Below are 23,884 nucleotides of genomic sequence, written 5' to 3'. Positions count from 1 at the left end.
AGCTCTCTGCTATGATGGACTTAACCTCTAATTCATCACCGCTGCCACCAAACCATTTATGAAGTGCACAGGCTACAGCTGGCTCTTCAGCAGCATACACAACATGTTCAGAGGACAGCGATTTGGTAATATGTGTGAGAAAGGTAGAGTTATATTGAGATACAGAATAAAGCTGTGAAAAAGAACGCAGCCTCTTCCTTGTAAGTGCTGAACGAAGGCAACTGGACTGGACAGACTCTCTGACTCTCTGAAAGGTTCTTGGGTTATAATGGACTGGTGGGGAGTACCTAGCAATTCATGTGACCCTTACGACTTATATGATCACCGGGGGATTAATGACTGACATGATGTTCGGAGTGTCACTTGAGCATGGACACCCGACCAGACCCTGTTGGGACCCTTCGGGACAGTCTTTTACAGGCTCAGCCAGGTCCGGACAAAAATTCTGAAGTTGTAATGAACTGGATCATAATTTATAAACACCTGCACCAGTAGCATAGTGCACGCTATTTTCTATGTGAACACCGAACAGGAGAGATGCCCTGCTCACAATACTGATAATGCTATGTTAATAACAGACATACACACTTAAGCAACGTTAAAGGACAGCAATTTAAAAAGGTTTTTCCAAAAGTTTTATAGAATTGCACACATGTTCCTTCCCTCAAGGCAAGCCTCTCAGAATCCTTTTGCAGAACTTTGCCCACCAACGAGCTCCCTGCAGTCTCCAATACATCCACGTTATCACTGCTCGTGAACAAAGCCTGCAGATCTAAAACTCTCGAAGCTGTGTGTGTGTGTGTGTGTGTGTGCGTGCACGCGTGTGTGTGTGTGTGATTCTACACATTTGCCCGTGAATCAAATCAAAATTACTCTTCCTCTCCCCGTATCGCTCTGCCAGCCTCACTCTCCTCGCCATTTCATTCAATTTCTTTCCATTTCATTCTCTCTCCTCCTGCCACTCTCACTTGCTTTTTCTCTTTTTTCCACCTTGCGGTAATTAATCTGTTGCTCAGACCTTCCATCAGTCTGACTTAACCTACTTTCTCTCTCATTTACTTTCTCTCCCTCTTTTCCTCTCGCTCTCTCTCTTTCTCTCTCCTTATAATTTCTTTGCCTCTGGTAGCTGGGCTAAGCCGACATGACATTCACTCTGTCCACTGAGCATTGTACAGGGCCATGACTTCATTGGTTGGACTTGAGTGGATGGTAAATTAGCACAATGTCTGATTATTTAACTGCTAATTAAGTCAGTGTGTGGTATGGATGATCCAAAGAGTTACCGTTAATTAACTCAAATCCTCCTCCTGACGCAGACGTACGTCCATGTGCAACACACATACTAACTGTTGGACTGATCGGTTTAGATTGGGGTTTCAATTATCTAAATTATTTAACAATCCACTTACATGTCAGCTCCCGAGTGGCAAATATGTGCGTATTTTTATGGTGATGGTGTCAGAGGCGCTGAACATACCTTTGTTGTACATGTTGGTGGGCACCTGGACCACGCTGAGACTGAGGTTGACTGAAATGTTGTTAAAGTGGTCGTTTGGTTGCAGGATGAATTCTCCTCCCAGCTCCACACTGTTCCCCACCTCGTCCACCTCATTGATCAACACTGCATTGAAGTATTCATACTGGAGAACAGAAGGAGAGAGACAGTGATGAGATACCACATGCAGCGAAATAAATCTAAATACAGGCGTTTACTGAATCTTTTACGCGGAATCGTGCACCTCGGTGTCAATATGTTCGACTTGCTGAATCGTGTTACCACTGCAAAGAATGACTGGGTCACTTAAGTGCTGAGTCAGAGAGGAGTTTGCGTACTGAGGTAACCCGAGGCCCTGGATCATCCCAGACGTGCATGTTGTTACAGTGGAAAGCTGCTGAGTTGACAAATCTCTTCTCAGCTCCAACACTCCCTTCCTAGCAAGATGCTGCATGTGGTGCTCTGCCTCCACTGTATTTTTAGTACTGCGCATACTGGGTAGACTATTAATAAATCATAGAGCTAGATAAATATAGAGCACATGGCTGCCTGCATCCCAAAGGCTCTGAAGTCTGAGTTACCACACAGGGCCACAGCCTGCAAAGGCTACAGCCGATGCAGAATCAATGACGACAAAGAGATAAAGGAAAAATTTGACATTTTAGAATAAAAAGGCTTCTATACTTTTGTATGTTTAGATTTCACTGAACTACAGTTACACATGTAATAACACTAAACATTAAATTATGTCAATTCAAGCTGAAAAGAGTGAACCTTGGACGATTTTTTAAGGTGTCATCTGTCTTTGTATATTAATCCTTCACAGGCTTCTAGAAGCACAGGTGCAGTGCAGTAGCTGGCCTATAAAACTGCTGCATGTGAAGCCTGTGTGCTTTCAATGTATTTGGAGGTACTTTTATCTCATTAAAAACAACCTGAAGTTTGCTTTGAACTGTTAATGAATACATTATTGCCATCTTCAACACAATTTTGGTTATGCATGACAAGTGCTGTCAAATATTGGTTGATGGAGAACAGCCTTTATTTCCTACTTCAATAAAAAGGGATTCTACTTTTCTGACTGTCAGTGGCAGCAGCAGCAGCAGCAGCAGCAGCAGCAGCAGCAGCAGCAGAAGCAGCGGCGGCAGCGGCAGCGGTTCAATCCCTACACAGGTGACCGGTGGTGATTGCATGGCTTAAGGCCACATTGATTTCTGTTGTAATGACCAAGAGAATAGGATTTGAAGAGAGGCCTCTGAGGAGAATGAATTGCTATTCTCAAGAGTCCAATACAGAGCCTCAGTACATGTGTTATCATTCAGAGGAAGACAGACACTCTCTGGACTTTGATTTTTTAGAGACTGCAGGTCCAAGTAAAGGGGGAATCTGCACAGAGAAAACAGCATAGAGAACACATTTAAAAGTCACAATACCGTTTCGATTCATCACCAAATCCTGACACCAAAGGTATTTCATTCTCCTAGCACTCACTTTGGTGGATGTTTCTTTAAATGCCTCACTGATCCTTCCCTCTCTATTTGAGCAACCACTAACCTTCATTTGGGCTAAATCTTCCCAGCTCCTCCTGAGGAACCCCATCATCCCCTCAGCCCGGTGCAAAACACAGATAAAGCCATCAATTAGGCTGGCAAACGCAGTGCCTATCGGTGTAATTAATCAGGCCTGATTAGGCTTATTAGCCTTTTATCAAGGGGAACACTGCCATTTCAAGGTGAGGGAGCACATAGTTGCATATTTCTGCCAATGTTTCCCCTCTCTCGACGGAAGTGTTTTTGTAAAAGAACAACCCCCTTCGCTTTATGTGTAATGAGTGATGCAAAACAAAATAGTCTGGGGAGGCCAAAGGTTACAGAGCCACAGTGAGATTCAATAGACAAACATATGGCAACCTCTCATACAGTGCCAGTCAGTGCAGAACTGGCATTGTCAGCATTTCATTCTGTCAGTACAGAACATTAGTATGCAACTCACCTTCGGGTCTTCTTGACCCACCAATTGTGAAAATCTGATCTACATTGACCTTTACGATGTTTGGGATACCAGCCTTTTTCTAAGACCAGTATGGTACCTATTCTTTTTATCAGCTCAACAGGATGAACAGAATCCAAATGAGTTGACTTTGACAAGGACATTCTTATTTGAGTTTTGCTGTTTCTTTAGGGGAACAACTTCAGCCTTGTGCTTTAAAGGATAGACCGAAATGAATAAACAAGGAAGACTGAATAAGAAAAAGTCCATATGTCTTCAAAATGACTGCTTTGAACCTGGCAGTTCAGCTAAGAGAGGTAAACTTTTGGTTAGTAAGTGTGTAATTCGATTCAATTATGTGGCACTTTTCAAAACAAACATTAAAGTGCTTCAAAATAATAGCATTTAGATATAAATATCACACAGGCAGGATATTAACAAACAGAAAAGCAACAACATAGAAAAACATCAACATAAAAGCAAAACATCAGTTAAAAAAGCTTCAGCCATCTCAAATAACCTTCTATTAATGATACCACATAACGTGAGGAAGATGAGAGGAAGTCATTGAGAGGAATAAAGGATAAGATATGATAAGACTGGACAGGACATGCACAGATTATATGATACGATGTGATACAATAAGGCAAAAAGAAAGGGCAGAATAGGAAAGGGTAGAATGTAAGAGGATATGACAGGAATGGATAAAAGCGAAGGACAGGACGGGATATGATTTCATATGAAAAAGGAAAGAAAATGGGACAATTAGCTGTGACAGCAGCAAAGGTGACTATTCTGGCTACTCTAAAGTAGCTTTAATCAATATTTTTATATCAGCGGTGGATCACTTGACTACTTGTTTGTGAAAATGGTATATTCATAGTGAAGAACCAACAGATAATCATCATGTAATGCTCTAGTTTACATTACGGAGCATTATCGCGTCTTTCAGCTCATTATGTTGGTTTTCCTCCCTCAAACCTCACTGTTCAGGCTCACCGCTCTCTAAGCGACGTTGCTGTAACTGTTTAAGAAAAAAAGACTCTAAAATAACCAAAGTAAGTGTGTTTCAAGTACCAAACAGCAGATAAAGACAAAGTTAGGGCCTTGGTGTATTTATCTATTGGAGTATTTAGCAGCTAAAGAGGCAGATATTAGACCAAAATAGAGCTACAAGGACATTTTTTATTAGGTTTTGAAGATTTTTTTATGAGAAATTGTTTTGTTTTTGTTGTTCATTTTTTCTTTTACCCTTTTTATGCTTTTTATGATTTTCTTTGTTGCTCTTCCTACTTGTTCTATGTACACGTATAGCACTTTATGAAAAGTTATGAAAGATCTGTTCTATATAAACTTAAGTACCACTCATCGCTCTTGACCAGTTTATTGACAAAACATGGTATCGTCCCTGTCCTTTATTGGACACTCCCCTCACCTCTCTGTCAGTCTTTAACAATGATTGGCCTGAAACCACATGACCACAAAACCAACACACCTTTGTAGGTGCTCTATTGGTTGATTTGTGTGCTTGTGCATGTATATGATTGGATGACTGTTTGTCTTATACAGTATATGTATCTGTATCTTTTTTCTATTTTTTTATTATGTTTTTCATTTCCATACCTAACTTATTTAAATGTTGTTTACAATTTGTTTCACGACGACCACCAGGTGTCCAGAAACCTGGCTCCAAATGAATGCTAATTTTGCTCTGTGTCAGCTGAATTTATAAACAGGCAACTGTTTGCTAACAACTTTGCAATATCAACTTTAAAGGGGATAATATGCCAGTGTTGTGCCCACAGTTTTGTTTCACTGGGCCTAATATCTCATGCAATTTTTGTAATATTCTTCTTAGATTGAACAGGCAGCTTGAGGATTACAAAACCTTGTTGGCATTTGAACTGCAATCAAAAAATCGTCGCCGCTGACATGAGAGAGTGTCCCGTGGCATAGAAATTAGGTGAGTTTGCAGGATTGACGACCTTCAGGCGGTGAGAAACTCTGGCACCGTTTTTCAATGCGGAGAATTGCTTACGTGTCCTGTTCATCCATCTCTTGCTTGCTCTGCACCTCACTTCTCTTCCCCTGGCAACTGTATCTTTACTTCCTGCCAAAACAGGCCCTGGTGTCCAGAGACAGCCTTAATCACAACTAATTATCACCTTCACAACCTCGCCAGGTCACTCTCACTATGTTGTTCCAAAAAATCCATAGACACACAAATGCAAAGAATGCTTGAATGGCATCAACTGAAAATCAGCGCATTAGGACTCCTGCTTTTATTTTTGTGATTGCTCAATTATCTTTAATATTTTATTCATTTATTTCATTGCTTCATTTTGAGCCACAAGCGTTCTTTTCAAACCATTCAACACTTTGAACAAGCACAATTATCTCCCCGCAAATGGTGTAATAAGCAAAACGGAGCAACAGGGAGCTGTAGAAAGGTTTTCACAAGTCAGACATGTCAGAGTTGCTTTTATGAAAACACAATAACTGTCAGTGCAGAGGGACTCGTAAAGTAAATGACAACGTCTTTCCAAAAAAAAAAAAAAAACAAGATAAGGCCTCAAGCTAAATTATTCAATGGCTGAAGTCAAAATTAGGATTCTTAAAAATGTTGGGCTTTGTTTACACGACACTTAGGAACATACACTCACACACGGTGCACAGATGCAGAGCCGACTGCACCCGCAGCAGACCAGGCCCCATCGCGTCTTCCCTTCTGCCATTGTCTCGTTAGTACCTGTTGTATCATTCTCACTCTCACTTCCTCTGTCTCTCCCTCCAGTCCTGATTTATCCCTTTCCTTTTCTGGCTCAGCCTGCTTCCTTCTTCCCATTGTTCACGGGCTGCATGCAATCCTCATCAAGCTCCTCATCACCCTCTGTCTCTTCCCAGTATCTAACTCAAATGTTCCCTCGTGTGCATGCAGCTCTCATTGGCAAGGTTTGGCTACTATCAGCTCTGTCTGTGAGACCATTGTTGCAATTGCCAAGGTTGTATCTGTCTGGTCTCAATTTCTATTTGTTTGTCTCTCCCATTTCGCTGGCTGAGCTCCAGCTTTCCTCTCTCTGTGTATGATAGGTGGAATAAGGAAATAGGATACATTTTAGGTCCTAAATAAAAGCAATTTCCAGCAGCTATAGCTATTTTTTCTCCAGATGCAGACAGTGGACTAGCAAATTTAACAAAACACACAGACACAGACACTCACACAAAGAAGTTGGTTTTACAATGGCAGCGACTTTCTCAGGATCCAAGAAAGAACAGTTACGACTCGATTCAGAGAAACAATGGAAGTTGCACAGATGTTCTGGCTCTATACACCAAAGTAAGTGTCTTGAAATACTTTGAAAGAAAAGGCAGAGACAGGAGAAAACGCCACCAGAGACATTAGCAGTTAAAAGTATAGAGAGTATAAAGTAAAGTAAATAAAAGCTAAACAAACAACATCTAATGAGTTTGCTAATAGACTTTGTTTAAATTCACAGCATGTGGGCTCTAATTTTGATCAAAACGGCACCCATCAGCTTTTGAGTTTCAACGGTGTGGGAGTGAACGTGGGAGTGTGAATAGAGGCAGGGGCAAACCACGGAGTGTGTGCGCCTGTTTGTGCATGCTCTAGAGCATCAGCTGAAGCTGTGTGTGTACAGTAACTGTGTGTGTGTGTGTCTGTGTGTGTGTCTGTGTGTATCCAAGTGTGGGTGTATGTGTTGAGTAAGTCAATTATGCCATTTTAGCTTTACAGTGAAGGAGTGCCCGGTGCCACTAATGCAGTCCCTGATCATGGTGTTAACAACCTGATCTTTAACGCTGCAGTGCATTACGCTGAGAGATCGCACACGTTCTATCAGCACCCACTCACTCAGTGTGGTGCAGACACAGAGGGAGAGGATGAGGAGGGGTTACTGGAGGTAAACAGCGGAGCATATTTCCTGTTTCAAAACATACAGCAAGCCCAAAGATGGGATAGATCTAAGGTTTGACAACAAAACTGATATGTTTGTATCTGTTTTAACAGTGTTCTCCATAAGGGTACAAAGGAAGCAATACATATTCATTTACATGACAATTAAATGGAAGTATTAAAGAAGCAGAATACATTCATACATTTTGCTTCATCAGGTCTAAAAGGTCAAACCAAAAAAAAAGTGGTTCGGTATTTCATCAGGTGAGGCTTCAACTGTGCCTATACGCGAGTTTAATTGCCTAAAATAAACACCCTCTGATTTTAGAGCTGAAGCTATTACTTGATTAAATCAATTTACATAAATAAATTGATGACTTTTTTTTTTAATTGACGAACCATTTCACTTTTCAAGTGGGGAAAGATGCAAAATATTTCCAATTTACATATCTATAAATGAGGATTTGCTGCCTTTCTTTATTAATTACATTAAACCAAATATCTGTGGTTTTTGGACTGTTGTGTGTGTGAACACCTCAGCTTGAATTCTGAGTAATTGTAATGAACATATGTTATTTATCATTTTCTGACATTTCTCAGGAGGAAAAAATTATTTGATTCATCAAGAAAATAATCGGCAGTTGAAGACCCTTATCCATTAAATATGTTCCCTTTAATATTCTCTCAAGTTTAATTGCATGTAAAACAACTTGAAAAGAAGGAGAAGAAATTATGCTACATCTATATACTTTCTACATGCATGTAACTGGTTTCTACAGACTTGTCAGAATATTTTTGTGCCTGCTGAGTGAGACTTGTGTAGGAAGATAGGCGCTACAGTGAGGCAACACTTACAGGTCTTTCCCTGCAATCACTGAGTTGAGTGGCTCTCCTTTTAGCAATGTTACTTATAAAGCCAGGGTTTCTAAGTTATTCTACAAGCAGCTTTTGTTATATTTGTAGAAAATCTCTTAACATCCCGACAGCAATCAATAAAACAAACGCACTGACAAATGAAAGAAAAGAGATCAGGATCTGTGACTGCTGTAGACTTTTAATGAGGCCATTTCATTCAGCCCTGAGAAGACTAGACAGGCTACTTATCTGTTTATGAACCTGCCTGCCAGCACGCAATCTCCCCGTGCACTCACTGCACATGACTGGAGTCTTCCACAAGGCTAGGTGGACATATTGCGAAAGCTATATGCGAGCCAGTGGCACAAGAACGGTAAAGAAATTGCAGCTAGAATTTCCCAATACTAACATACTATTTTGTTGTTTACGTTCATTATGATAATTTTGGGTGTTTTCTTATGTGAGGGAGACATGAGGTATATGGTTGGATATGATTAGTGATGACAATGATTTATTTATGTCTTAATAAGGCTGAAAAAGCTAAGAAAGCTTCCGGAAAGTAGCAAACTAGCCACCTCATCTCCCAGCTGGCCAGTGAGAACTATGGAGGTGTTGGTGTAGTCGGCCAGTGAGCATTCACGTGTTTCGGAGGAGTGGCTCTCGGGGCAGTCCTGAATATTTTCGATTGGACACTTTCAAAATTTAGCTTGGCAAAAATGTGTACGGCAAAAAGACGTACCTGCTTTCACTGCATTACAGGCAGGAGTGCCATTTGCCTTATAGAAGAGCACCTATGCAGCCTAATAGCCTACGTGCACATCAAGCAGATACAGTATATGTGCGACCCACGTGCACCACTCTTGTTGATTCTGATAAATACTCTTGCAGCAAAAAGCACAACAGTGAGTCAACATCCTCAAGGGGAGAAGAGAGAGAGCGAGACAGAGAGGAGACCACATGTGAAGCGGGGGTTTGACCGTGACGCTCCACCCTCTGGTGTTCACTTTAAACTCTCATCTCCACTTCAACTCTCCCTTTCTATTCACCCACCTCCCTTCTCTCTTTCTCCACAGTCAGGGAAGGGGGAGACACCACTCCCAGAGTGTGGAAATGTGACTGGAAAACAGCCAGGGGGCATGGATACAGGTAATCAGCGAGCAAACAAGACGGCAGATTAAGAAAACAACTTAGAGGAAAGGCCAAGTAGGGGTTCATGCGCTGTGCTTAAAATCCTTCTTCACGCATCTTAAATGTTGGGCTCGCCCACTCTGGGAAACATGAGTAAACTCTACAGCAGGCACGTGAGGCTAAAAACTATTCTGCTGCAGAGTGGTGTGTGTGGCAGAGAAAGAGACAAACAATTATCAGTGTTAATCAAAGCTAAGTTTTACTTTTGATGTTACAAGTAATGCTTAACAAAGATTAAAGGTTAATAAAAAAGTGTGGATTTGTTGAAATATACATAAAGTTCTATCCATCATAAGTGGCTAACGTTCTCTGTCCAAAGGAAAATAATAATTGGATAAGTCGGTGCTTATCTCTCCTGACTCTCCAGGCCCAAAACTGAATTGTGGAGATACGAATATATAAAAGCAGGGGCAACAATTAGCTGAGTTCCACTAAATTGATTCATTTTTTCACATAAGCGTTCCAGACGTGGGCGATTCAAGGTAGCACCATGGCTCTCTGTCGGGGACCTTTTTGAACCAGTCTCTCTGAGATTGTAGCGTAGGGTGCCTTGAAATGCTTTGAGTCTGGATTTGGCAAGCAGGTGAAAAAGAATGCGTTTTTTGATGCAGAAGAAGTGGTGTCTATGCGTGTGTGGTGTGTTTGTGCAGTGCACGTTGGACACACAAGGCCAACTCTTGAATAAATGGCTGAAAATTTTTTTTTTTTTAAATCACACCGTTGCATCACTGGCCGTGAAGCAGAAGATGCTCTGGATACACTCGGGTCAAATATTTTTTGCCAGTAATAAGAAGAGCAAATAGGCAAATCAACAAGCATGTGGCCACCTCTCTTGCACTCCATGGTAATGCCCTAGACAGGGGAGTATGACAACAAAAGAGGGAGAGCAAGAGAAAGGAAAGATTAAGCATTTCTCTCCCGCTGCTCCCTCCAGACTGGGGCTACATTTTCAGTCAACATCGGGCTTGGCAATTGGCTGTTTGTCTCCAACCTCCAAGGAAGGATTTCATTGGCTGCAGAGGGCATGGGAGACTGCTCTCTGCCTTCCTATTTACAGTACACGAGCATTGCGGGTAAAAGAGCAAGGGAGGAAAATCGCAGCAGATTACCGTGCCAATTTCACATGGAAGCAGAAGAGCTCTGGAAAGGATAGATAAGGAAATTCCTATCAAACCCCCGCCAGCCAAATATGTATCCAATAGCAAAAAAACACACAAACATTTTATAATAAACCCCCGAATAGTGATGGAGGAGGTTTCACCCTACAGCGTAGACGTGATATTTTTAGCACAGCTGGTGATAATTACCATCTATTCACCATGTTCTGCGGTAAAAAGCTCCATTAGAAATGCCACCATCAGAGCAGTGTGTGCAGACACACACACGCACACACAGGTGTACACGTACAGTGTTCACACTGAATGTACATGCATATTAATATTCATGCATGAAACGGCAACATAAAAACACTACAGCAGTTTGCGATCCTAACTAAAGAATGTTCAACCATTTCATTTTACGCTCAGGCAATCAAAACACAATTAGCAAAGACAAATTAATGGCTGCGACATCGTTTGCCAAGAGGTTCTGTAAAACCTGCTTAACTAAGGATAAATACCAAGACACACACACACGCACACACACACACACACACTCTCTAACATTGATGCAGAACGACCAAGCTTGTGGAGCAGTGATTGATTTGTGACGGGTGTCGGGACACAATGCCGAACACTCCCACACACACACACACACATTTGGACTGACACTTCGTCTGTAACTATCAAGATCTTTCAATACTTTGATACATTTTCTGAGAAATATGATGCAAGTGTTTCTGTCGGTCCTTTATTTCCCATTGATGTTACTCGGTAATCACTTAAGTCAGCGTAACTTTGCTTCAGTCAGTCAGTCAGTGAGACTTTAGGCAGGCCAAACAAACTTCAGTGGATCGGCAGGGTGACGATGAGGAGGGAGAGAATGATGAAGAATATGGAGAGGATAAAAGAGGAGAGAGGATGATAATAAACATTATGCAGGTAAGCATATGTTTCTTTTAACCATTCTGTGCTGTCAATGCTGAGGTCTTATGGTAAACTTGTAATATGGTGATTTAATTGTACCGAACCCTGACGGGTGGTATTTTGCTGGTTGGATTCACACATATCTGCGTGAATACAGCCATCATGAACATAATTATGTTTGTTATGTGTTTCAGTCTCATTATGTATTTATATTATGTATTTGTATTGTTATGATTTTACTGATCTGTTGGTTTATTTTATTATTATAATTGTTATGCAAACACAAATCTATATTGTCCTGCCAATAAAGCTGCTTGGAATTTGAATTTGATTAACTGATTTATGATGATGACGAGGTTGATGATGAGTTTACTGAACTAGCAAGCGGTGAAAACCTGTTTGTGCTGTAAGGCTGTGCAATATGACCTCATCTCATATCCCAACATAGGTCAATGTTATATCCATAACAATGCGTTTAAGGACATGGCAAGGACAAGTTAATGAAAAAATATCTGTAATCTTTTATTTTACGTTACTTCTTATTACATTTTGAATAACAGTACATACCCAACAAAAAATATATACTAATATTAGAGTCTGTTGTGGGGACTGATCTGCGACATAATATGCAAAGTACAGTTTTGTGGTCCATATCAGACTTTTCACATCCAAACCACGACCATGTGACAGAGGTAGCCCACGATCTCTTCGTTTGTGTTTTGGCTGGCTGGAGTCCCTCTCTGTTCACTCTCCAAGTTTATCTGTGTTGCCTTTATGCAAATTTCCTGCCTGCATCCCGTTCTGTGCAGTAGAACGCAAAGCGTCATGAGTAAGCTCTGTAATGAAGTAACGCTGCATCTGCCATTATGTTATTCTCCGATTAAGGTAAATGCTATTACTATTGTCACACACCAATGTCAACAAGCATCTGCCAGGTACGTGTAATTGATAGTATTATTTCTCTCCCTCATCTTCCCTCTCTCTGTCCTCCTTCCCCTGCCTACTATCCCTACATTTTTTGGCATCCTACATACATAATACAGGTATGTTGGTCTTCTTGAATAGAGGGGATTTTGGCCTGATAATGGCATCTCACTCTGTCCTAGACATTGTGAAACAGTATAGGCTCTCTATCAGCCATTATCAGCTCTCTAGCTATGTGATTTAAGCTGAAACAAAAGGGACACTCACTTTGCTGGGCTCATCTCATCGCCGCCAAGTAATTACTGGCATAAAGCACCGCTGTGAGCCCACACAGTGTTACAGCCCCTCAAGCAGCATATGACAACACAAACATACGCAGACAAGCGTCACCAAGTGACACAGACATGCAGATGCACAAACACATGACCACAAGAACACACAAAATTGCCTTTACAGATACTTGACGATGAGAAACACGTATCTGTGAAGGTAGTTTTGTTTTACTTGCACAACAACACACACTCATACACAAGTACAGATAAAGGGAGATGCATTAAAAGATAACGAGTACACCTCATATAAAACCGGTTCAGGTAACCATATATAATATACATTTATGTGCTCCACCTGCTTGACAGTTTACAAGAAGCGAAATCTCATAATTTACTCTTCAGTAACCAACCCATTTCGTTTCATTAGTGTGTTTTGTATTAGATAAACTTTTCTACTGAGTGTGTTAGTTTCTTGTTCTGTTGTAAATTTCTTCACTGTCAGTTATAGGGAGTGGGTGGCAGTCTATACTTTTTAAATACAGAAACACATTGCCATTTTGCAATTAAATGTCACAACATTTTCGATTGGCTGATCTCCTGGTGTACCTGCAACCCAGTGGCCACGACAAAATGTTGGAAGTTAATGTTTCTGCAAACAACTGATACGACTACAATAAGTGTCATATCATGTTCACATTATATGTTGTGACGTGGCTTTCGTGTTGGTTGACGGTGGGGATGTTGGTAGCGTTAAGCGAGAAGGCTGCTAAGCCAGTGACTGCAGTTCAAGACTGTGTTTCAACATTTGTAAGTGTGAAACCACTGGATATTTTTAACAAGGGACCAAGGCATTTACCTTGTGAGGCAGCTGAATTCCCAAGATCCCAGATATTTAATCCCGCAAATTGGTCTAGCCAGGCTTTAAGCTATACGCTTGTGGCCGGTCAAACAATGATCAGACCAATCAGCGTCCTTTGAGGAAATAGAGGCGGCAGCTACTGGCACAGTTTAAATGTGATGACGGTGAGAAGGGACTGCTGGCTTGTAAACAACAGTGGCCCAGCAGTTTTATCAGAACTGAACAACCTTTTGTTCATTAAAAGAAGATCAAAGAACGGCACTGAAGGTTTTTTTGTTGGAAAAGATACTTATACTAGGGACTAAATCATTTTGATATTGTTATATCATATCGGTGTACATTAGAAAGTGTATACCCCAATACCAATATATCTGTGATAGGCCGATGTAGGCCGACCAATACATTTATAATCATATGAAAGTTTTCTTTTTAAAAATTGGTTAAACAATTAATTGAGGATCAAAAATAAATTCTCAGTCTGTTGTTGTTACCTTTGTTGAATTAAAAAAGAGGGAAAAGGAGCAGAAATTGCACAGCCTTTGGAGAATCAAGAGAAAGAAGTAAAGGGGCTCTATGAGTGGAAGATTCAGGAGTGGACAACAGTCAGTGCTTAAATTTAGTAATTGATCCTCTTTAATGGCCCATGACAGCAGAAAACCTCTGGGCATTCACTGTAAGGCCTTAAAGAGCTGACAGAGTAAACACATACTCACCGCCACAGGCAGAGACACAGGCACACACAACACACGCGCCACAGACTTTATAAGTAGTTTAGCAGCAAATACTCCCAAGTCAGCTTAGCATCATATTTCCTCTTTAAAACTCAAGTTTCTGCTGTCGCTCCTCCTACTTTTATAAACTCTGTTCTGAGATGTGCACGAGGCGCAGCGAACTCAGGCGAAAACATCACAAGCCCACTGTCTCTCTCTCTCTCTCTCTGGCTCACACACACACACACACACACACACACACACACACACACACACAATACAAAGCTGTACTCTAAAAATTAAAGCTGCTCAAATGGATTTGAGGCAGAACCATGAGAGCAGAGGCTGGGTTTGGGGGTGTGTATGCAGATATGATTAGCTGAATGCATTTGCCCAAGTCTGCAGAACCGAGGGTGGAACTCACAGGAAAGAGTCTGAAATGTGTTTTTTTTTATTTTTGAGGAGCAATATGACAGTGATATAAAACCATAAATAATTCACAATTTATGTTTCCGGCTCAAAATGTGTTTGTCACAGGGTAAATTCTGGCACAGAATCGTGAGGATTAATTGCTTCACCTCTGACAAAATATGCATGCTTCCCACGTCCGATCATACATCTGTAGGCACAATCATGATGCACTGACTTAGTGGCTTCTACCTGAAGAGTTTGACTATAGGTTTCCTGCTAAATATTAACCTCATCTGATCTGGGTGGAGTAAAGGTTGTCCAACATGATCTGTAAGACATGACACATTTGAGTGAGCTATATTCATATTTACATATTTGTATCTAACATATTTTCAACTGAGAAATTTGAGTTACAGTGAGGTTGGGGCATTTATGTTTTAACATACAGTTACAAGAGTCACTACATCATAATGGCTGACAACCTATGGCAGCTAACTAGACTGTTAACAGTGTATCAACACCTGTGTGCAGTAATCAGGACTGAATGATGCCAACGATGATAAACCTTACACCCAAGTTGGAAAACATCAAAACAAATCGAATCAAACAAATCAAAAGTCAAAAATTATCTGATTCCAGCTTCTTAAATGTGAATATTTTCTGTTTTTCTCTTTACTCCTCTATGACAGTAACCTGGAGATCTTTGGGCTGTGGGCAAAACAAGACATTTGAGAACGTGATCTTGGCTAATGTATGTTGAATGTTGAATAATCATTCAATAATCGGCCAGACTGATAATCAGAGAGTATGAAACTCATTGCTGCAATGTCGTGATAGTTTATATAAAGAACTTTTTTAGCATTTAGAAATAAAGCAACTTGCTGGAGACCAGTAGAATTACTTCTGGCACTCACCACAGACGCATGTGAAGCTGATCACAAAGCATTGATTGCAGAGTCTGGCAAACGTTGGCACCATTCATTAACAGCCATAAGCACATAAAAACAGTGTGAGCTGTGTGTCACTGTTTGCGTCACTCGTTACTTCAATGAAAAACACCAATGTTTTTTTTTGTATGCATGCTTGTTGGCGCATCTGCTCCTGCTGGACTGTGAATACCTGACAGTTTGACGGCAGCAGGCTGAGACCTATGCTGAAAAAAATGATCACAGAGAGATGTGGGCTAACATGCACTTTTACAAGAGAAAAGACTGTTAAGCCCAGTCAAGTGAAACAGACTAAAGAACAAGACTCTTAATGCCTTTTCTCCCCATCTCTCCTCTGTAGTGTTTACAGAGGCCCTTGTCATCGCTGGGCCTTTTCTCTCACTAATCTCACAAGCACTGGCTTCTGTAGGATATAATTATTTACAGCATGATTTAATTAATCAGCTTACAAAAACAGGGAGTGAACGTGTTGACTGTAGTAATGTACGTGTGGTCAGATCCATAGTGCGCATACACGTACCTGTAGGTCTGGATCCTCCTCGTGCTGTAGGTGGGCTAACTCTGCTGCCTCCACCAGTCTCTAAGGGAGAAGCAGAGAGGAGAAATGTAATAGTGCCAGTACAAAAGTGAATTGATTAGTGGGTCAAATAATAATAGGCAGAGAAACACCCATGCAGAAAGTAGCTTTACAACTGGCTTTATAAGTGCCCCTCAGCACTGGAGCAACACTGCAACCCCTCGGGACACACACATACAGACAGTGATAGCGGACAGACTTTTGGCCATCTTGTGAAAAGAGGCTATTTTCCTAAATGGTTCGGCAGTAGAGGTAATGACTGCCTCAGGTTCTTTGGACACTACCACAACAAACTCCATCATCAGTTCATGCTGTTTTACACATGCACTCTTTCTCTCTCATACACTCCACAGCACACACACACTCATTCCATCATCACCCTCTCGCTGCTACCGTCTGCTGTGTGTGCCTGTAGGGTGTTGTGGGTATCTGTGTGCCTTTGAGTCAATGTTATGCTCTCTCTCTCTCTCTCTCTCTCATTCTCTCGCCATCATCTTTTGAAATAGCTCTTTTTTTCGTCAGAAGCAGGGAAGATGTAACTGTCATCATTCTCAAATAAAAGATAATCACGGAGAAACGTAAGTTGCATCTCTCCCTACTTTATGAGCTGCATTTTCCTTTGCTTTCCTTTTCATATTCTGCTGATATGAATCAGAATCCAACCTTCACACTGGCTTCATGGATGGTGTGTTTGAGAAACACATGTCACTCAAGCACTTGGATATCTGCTGTAAGACAATAATTACTGAATGCATGAGTGTGTGTTCTGTGTCATAGGGCATAAAATTGTGATTTTCAATATCAATTAATCTATCTAAAAAAATGTTAAATAGTACATTTCATCAATAAATATATCAGTACTTCTTGTTCTGACTTAAAGGAACAGTTCACAAAAAAGTGAAAATTCAGTCAGGTGAAGTTTTAATGTCCACAAAACATTCTCCTAAACAACTGAAGTCAATGGGGACCCAAAGCTCAACCACGTGTGGAGCGTGTTAATATTGTTTTTTCAAATTAATTCGGGTCTGTTTTGTAATAGGGGGCTTCCTAAGACTTGGATTACGCCAGACGAGCTGTTTGGAGATATTTTACATTGTGTTCAGTTGTTTTATTTAAGTTTTATAACAAGTCCCCATCTACTTCAGTTGTTTAGGTGAATACCACAATGCTGTTTTGCTGTGAAGTTCCAGAAATGTTTTGTGAACTACGAAACTTCACCTGACTTTGCATCGGCATGAGGATGAGTAGATAATGGCAACATTTTCATTTCAGGGTGTACTTATCCTTTAACAATTAATCAACAATTTTAACAACAGCCGGAAACTAGTGAAAAGTTATGTAAAACAATTGACAAAGTGACACCTTTGTATATTTTCATAAATCATTTATGATTCATTTATGACCCACAGAGCTGGTTTTGATATATGAGTTGTCAATTATTTTGTGTTGCTCCTTTAATTGATTAATTATTTCAGCACTAGTGAATATGCGTCTATTTTGCATGTCTGTCGCTAGGAGATATTTCAATTTACATACTTTGCATATTCCACAAAGAAACATACAATTTACACAATACATAAAACATACACCTGGGCCCAAACATATACTATACTCATTCATAACCCTGCCCTCTTCACCCATACTCAAATACACATATATACACTCAGATACAGCTACATCTTTACAAACATTGTCAACAAGTCTACAAGTCATCAAGTCCGGTTTCTACGACCGGAGAGCAGTGCCCTGGAGAATGCACTGAGGGGGCGATCGGTGTCATTTGCTATTATGAGTGCGAGGCGTGTCACGGCTCTGTCGATCATGGCTGAAAGATTGGGGGTACGGGAGGGGAATCATTCTGGAGGCGTTGTGTGGGATGCGGGTGAGTTTGTTTAACACGACAAAGAAGCAGGACGACCAGTGCTGGAATTGGTAATGAGTAATGAGTCATTGATGTTTAAAGGTGCTGATCTGTGCAACTGCTTTGCCATGAAAAGCTTTTATGCTGGTGTTGATGGTTGAAGATGTGACGGCCTGTGGTCTGACGCCAAGAAAATTGTGTTCAATAAAAGAAGCACAAGGTTGTAATAGCTGGCAAACAGCAGCATTTTGAACAGGCTAAAGGTGAAGGACCTGATGGAAGGTTTTCGGGCCCTGACTAACAGCTTGAATCTCAGCGATCTCTCCCCACATACACACAAGCACTTCTTTCTACTTCCAACTGTGATGTGCATAGTATGTTCTCATAGCAAGTCATTTCTCTCATTCACAGCTGCTCCTGGTGTCTATGAGTTTTGGTAATGCACTTCCATTTCCATTCAAATGGCTTTACCCGTAAAACTACTGCAATCAGCCGGCTTATTTCAGCTGAGCCATGTGTGAGGTTATGTGTGTGTGTGTGTGTGTGTGTGTGTGTGTGTGTGTGTGTGTGTGTGTGTGTGTGTGTGTGTGTGTTGTGCTGCTGCTGTGTGTGTGCAGGCAGGCTGTTTTGGGAAGCGAACACTGTAATCTAGAGCCTGGCCAATCATTTCCTTCACCATAGCAACACACCTGGCCACTGCATATCGTTGCATATCATTCTGTGCTTGGCTCAGTTTGGCTATTGATTCGTGTGTACGCTGTTTTCTGATTACTTCCTGGTCTGACGGAGAACAGCAACAGACACAGTGGATGCCTCTGTGTCCTCTCCGGCCTGGACTTCGTCAGATCTTACTTAGAATTTAACAGGAATTTCTTATGCGTGTGTGTGCATCAGGGCACTGAGAGGCAAAACCTCCGGCAGGTGCATCTGCTTGAGATCCACAACAAAGTGCGCTCTTGGAACAAACAAAGATAAGGACGGTGGAATAAAGGGAGGATGAGAGAGGAATGAGAGAATAACATTCTCTAAAGGTCTGAACGCTTAGCCTCACAGTCCCAGCGAAATGTCAGACGCTGCCTGTGAAGCCCGTGTCGATAGAAACACACTTTTCAGCGAGTGGGTGATGGTGTGTGTTTGCGTGCGCGAGTGTTAATGTTTTTCTCCGCTGACACGTGTTAAGATATTAGCCCTTTGACCTTTTCTGTCTCGCAGCTGCTTTTGCAAATGCCAATCATCAAATGTGAGAGTATGCAAGTGTGTCTGTGTGTGTGTGTGTAATGAAATCTGTAATCTGAAATTGAAACTCTATGTGTGAAACTACACTGTGAAGATTATTACTGTAATTTGGCAGTAAATTACTGACTAATGATTGCAGTAAATTCACAGTAGTATACTGTAATTATTTTTACAGGAATATTGATGAAAATCACAGTAAGACAATATGTCTCTATAGTAACCTAGTCAGAGGTTTACTGTGAAAATACTGCATTTTGATGTAAGATTACATTGTGGTGCTGTAATAACACTGGTAGTTGTCAACTTACAGTTATATTACAGTGATGTGCTGTTTTCATGTTACATTTTCATGTTAGCATGTTAGGCTTTTAGTATGTTAGCATGTGTACATTGTTGTAAAACTACAACATTGTATTGGTAAATTACTGTATGGTTCTGTAGCCTAATTACAGTATTTCCTAGTAATGTAGCATTTTTACTTTTTTATTGTCGCTTCAGAATGTCACTTAAACTCAAATTCAGCAGCAGCAGCATTTTGTTGTTACATACAAAATTATTACCCATCATGCACTGCAAAAGCATAATTACAGTAGTTTACTGTGAGAAGTTATTGTGAAAACCTCCTGTCTGTTAACAATGTATTAGTATTGAGTCTATTTATTCCTGTGCATAGGAAAAACGATTGCCTTTAATGACAAAAATGTAAAAATTACACAAAATGTCATCATCGTACATGACCAATGGTAATTTAATCTCTACTGCACTGCTGAATATTTAACCACTTGATTCCACCTGCAGATAATCTATTCTGGCATATCATTCATGTAGTGTAACTAACCATGAAGGAAGATGTGAGTTAAAGCTCTCTGTCAAAAATAACTTGCATAGTAGCAGGGACTTTTTCAATTGGAAAAACAGATCAGAGATAAGTAGGTACTACTCACTCCTGTGAATTTCAATTCCAGCACATCACCAGGATGAACACTCCAGGTGGTGCGTTTGTCTTTCTGTGTATGTTGTGTTGCTGTGGGCGAATCTGCCTGCCTGTGTTTGTGCGTCTCTCTCGCATATATTCAAATGAGCCTGTCATGTCTTTTTGTCAATAGGTGGTCCTGCCAAAGTGTATGATGCAGTTTAAAAAGAGGGAGGAAATGACTTTTCCTTTTTTCTCAAATCATTCTGCTGCGGCTCGGGCTCGGTACGAGATGACAGCAATAATTAAACTGACACAGTCAGAGAGGCAGGCCCTGTTGTCTCCCCAAACACACACACACACACACACACACGCTCATACACAAACATCCGCATTCACAAGCCTTGTTAGCGCTGGAAGAAGAGTCTGGCATTTCTACCTGATTACAGATCCCTGATGTGTTTCTGCTGGTTTCTGTCTACACTACTGCTTTGTTTCTCGGCACAAACCTGATTAAGCCAGACCAGTCTGGTCCGCTTGGGGTCAGACTCCATTTTCTCTTAACTCCCACAGGCTCTTTTTATTTGTCGTTTTGTTTTTGGCCTAAAACTAACCACAGGAAGCGATGTGTTGTGTTGACAAGCTCACATCTCCCCTCTGTTGCTTTGTGGGTGCTTTCAGTGATGCTTTGAAGCTGTCAGGTTGGCTGAGGTGATGCATAGCATCACAGAATACGATACCTATGAAGAAGAAATTAGGATCCGGTTTTGCATTTTGTTAGATTCATGCCAGTCCCTATTAAAAATGTCCTTCTCTTTGGTTCTGACCGGTTTAGAAGTAACTTTTTTGAGCCTGAACCAAATCCTACTTTTCAAATGTTCCCCCAGTTTCCTTGTTCAAGTTGAAGCAATCTCATCCCCCTCAATTAAACACAATTTCCGTTCCTATTTCATCATTTTTCAATCCGCCCCTTTCCTCCCTCCCAGTCTATTTCCCTGACATTTGCTCTCATCTACCCCCTTTCATTATCTGACATCCTGTGATTATGATTTGCCTGACAAAGGACTGCGCTTGTTTACACTTTCAAAAGTTCATAAACGATCCCCCTCATTTAGCTGTCAACTTGATTGGCTTATTGTTCTTGTGCCGTGTGGTAGCTTTCCCGACGGTTGAAGCCACTGACCTTAACAAATGCCTATCCATTATAAATGTAACACTAAAGCCGTGAAAGTTAGAGAAAGCTGTCATACAGAGCTGAGCTACGCTCACAGCCGCTGCCAGAGAGGCAGAGGAGGGGTGTATGGGGGGTCACATACATTATTGACTGGTAGCGGAAGTCCTGGACATTTTTTGAAGCAGTACATTAAGCCTTGCCTCGGCACATTCCCTCCACCGAGGGGAGGGGAGGGCAGTGGCCTGAATCTGAATGTTCTCCCGAGGTAGCCGAGAACAAGACCGCAGTCAACTCCAGTTCTAAGTAGACTCACATAAAAAAACATTCCCAGAGGTGCTGTGTGCTGTTGGTTCAGCATGCATTTGTACTTTGGGTTTAAACTTTTCTTCCTTCCCCTTTCTCTTTCTCCATAATCATCCTCTGGAGTTATAATTTGTGGTGGACGTCTCAACATATCGGCCTCGAAGCAGCAGAGTTGCTACTTAGATCAGCAGCATTTATCAGCTCTGTGCGCAGGTGAAGACAGTAGCTTTGACATGCGTGACCTTACACAAATAAAGTGTACATGCATAAGCTAATGCACTTGAAATAACTTGGCTTCTGTTCCTCCTTTGTAAGAATAAATGCTAACTAAGCCTCGCCCTACTGGATCAGAGCAGGTCCTAAGGGTCCCGGCCCTGCCAGAGGCCTGATCCATCGAGGCCTGAGCAGGGCTGAGCGTGATTGGCTCGGGTCAGCCCATCAATAGCACTGGGGACAGCAATTAATATTGTCAAACCAACAAGGGGAGAGTTGCAGCATCAACAAAATGGAAAAGTGCTCTGTGACACTTTGCTTCCTCTATTTTGCACATTTAGATTGGGTACGAGCCAAGCAGTCAGAGCATGCTGGAGAGATTCAAAGGCAATGTGAAAGAGAGAGGGAGGGGAGTTCTGAGACGTCAAGTCCCAATAATCAATACTTGACAGGTTCTCAGCGGTTCTGCTGACTGAAAGGGAATATGAAGAGGATATGGAGTGCTTGCAGCCTTGTCATCCCTCTCTCCTCTGTCTCATATTGTCTCTTTCTTCAAACTTACTTCACTTTCATGTCATACTACTTGCCAACTTTTTTCCCTGACATTTACCTTTCCCTTCCTTCCTGTCCACATCCCAATTTCATCATTCTAGAAAACAATTCCATCTCTGTGATTTCTTGGTGACAGAAAAACAACCAGAGAGAAGGAGAAGGAGAAGGAGGAAGAGACTGCCGCTGTCCTGACATCCACTGGCTGGCTCCTCTGCCTGTCATTAGTAGCCATCACTCTTAACAGACACACACACACGGACAGACACACACAGACGTGGCAATGATCTGAGACTGAGGACAGCTAATATAATGAGGGAAATGAGGAGCAGTGCTGTGAGCTCAGCGTGACAGCGTGGTATGTCAGCGAGGAGGGCAGACAGGAGGAAAGGGCAGGACAAGACTGCCGCCCGGACCACACCATAATAATCCCGAACTGAAGTACACACCAAAAAAAAAGTGTGTTTCTATCCACCTGTTTATACATATTTTTAATGTGCGTATGAAAACGTTGAGTGAATGCACCGGAAATTCAAAAATAAAAAGTGTAAATATTGCAAAAGATATGTTTTTTATGAATGGCAGAGGTGGAAATTTGGTGTAGAAATAAAAAAAAAAAGTGCTATAATCAGTCAACCGATCAATCAATCACACTTTAGGCTATGAAAATATTGGCATGAACCAATGTTCAGGTTAAGGAGGAACAAACTTTCCCCCACTAGCATTTCCAAGTGGTATTATTGATTTTATGCTTTTATTTGTGCTTTCACAAATAAAACTGAAACATTTTCCATTTTCCTTAGAGAAGCAAATACCAACAACACAGGACGAAAGGTAACCTCATTTATACAGAAAATAGTCTATGATGGAGGTGCGAAAGCAGATAGGAACGGTGCCGGGCTGCCGGTCTGACTGCCTTTACCCTGTGAGAAGGTGTCCTATGGCCATTGCACTGTGCAATCAACATTTACTTCATAGTGATACATTGAAGTTAAAAAGAAACTTCTTATTAACAGTTTAGTACTGGACCTCATTCATGATGGTTTAATGGCACCCAGCTAGAGAATTAGCGGCATGAAAAACAATATGGAAACGCACATCAATGCATTTCTTCTCTTTAACTGATCTGCTGGAACGACGTATAAAGTTTGTGCTACATGGCAGCTTGGCATTCATGTGACATTACAGGACATTTGTGGTGTACCTCAACCTGGGTCTTATTTTTATAGCTGACGCCAGAATTTCTAAACCTCTTTTATTGGAAGGCGAAATCAAAAGTGAACACCCTGTAATGGTTGAAGAAAATTGTGTGTTTGAGCACTAAAACGGTCGTAAGTACAGTCGACCAAATTTGAAGCGAGAAGTTAGTCTTTAAACTGTGACGGATGTTGGCTGCAAAAAGAACCGTTTTTATCATTCGTCTTCGTGTTCTCCAAATTATTCTTCGACCGGCTCCGAGTTTGGCCAACCT

The 23,884-nt window shown here is 41.3% G+C and overlaps 1 protein-coding gene across 2 annotated transcripts in view; it reads right to left on the bottom strand.

Annotated features, from left to right (window-relative positions):
- Positions 1–23,884, bottom strand: part of cacna2d3a (calcium channel, voltage-dependent, alpha 2/delta subunit 3a) — a 120,428-nt gene that overhangs the window by 67,885 nt on the left and 28,659 nt on the right. For both annotated transcript variants that reach the window (XM_084366107.1, XM_084366108.1), the window contains exons 4-5: positions 16,108–16,167; positions 1,478–1,640 (exon numbers count right to left, since the gene is read on the bottom strand). In XM_084366107.1, the coding sequence (XP_084222233.1) occupies positions 1,478–1,640; positions 16,108–16,167 (223 nt within the window). The remainder of the gene's footprint in view (positions 1–1,477; positions 1,641–16,107; positions 16,168–23,884) is intronic.

The sequence above is a fragment of the Pagrus pagrus genome (genome assembly GCF_965226575.1).
Source record: "Pagrus pagrus genome assembly, chromosome: 11".
Classification (NCBI taxonomy): Eukaryota; Metazoa; Chordata; class Actinopteri; order Spariformes; family Sparidae; genus Pagrus; species Pagrus pagrus.
Note: the sequence above shows the minus strand (reverse complement) of the source record. Positions and strands in the feature narration are given on the sequence as shown.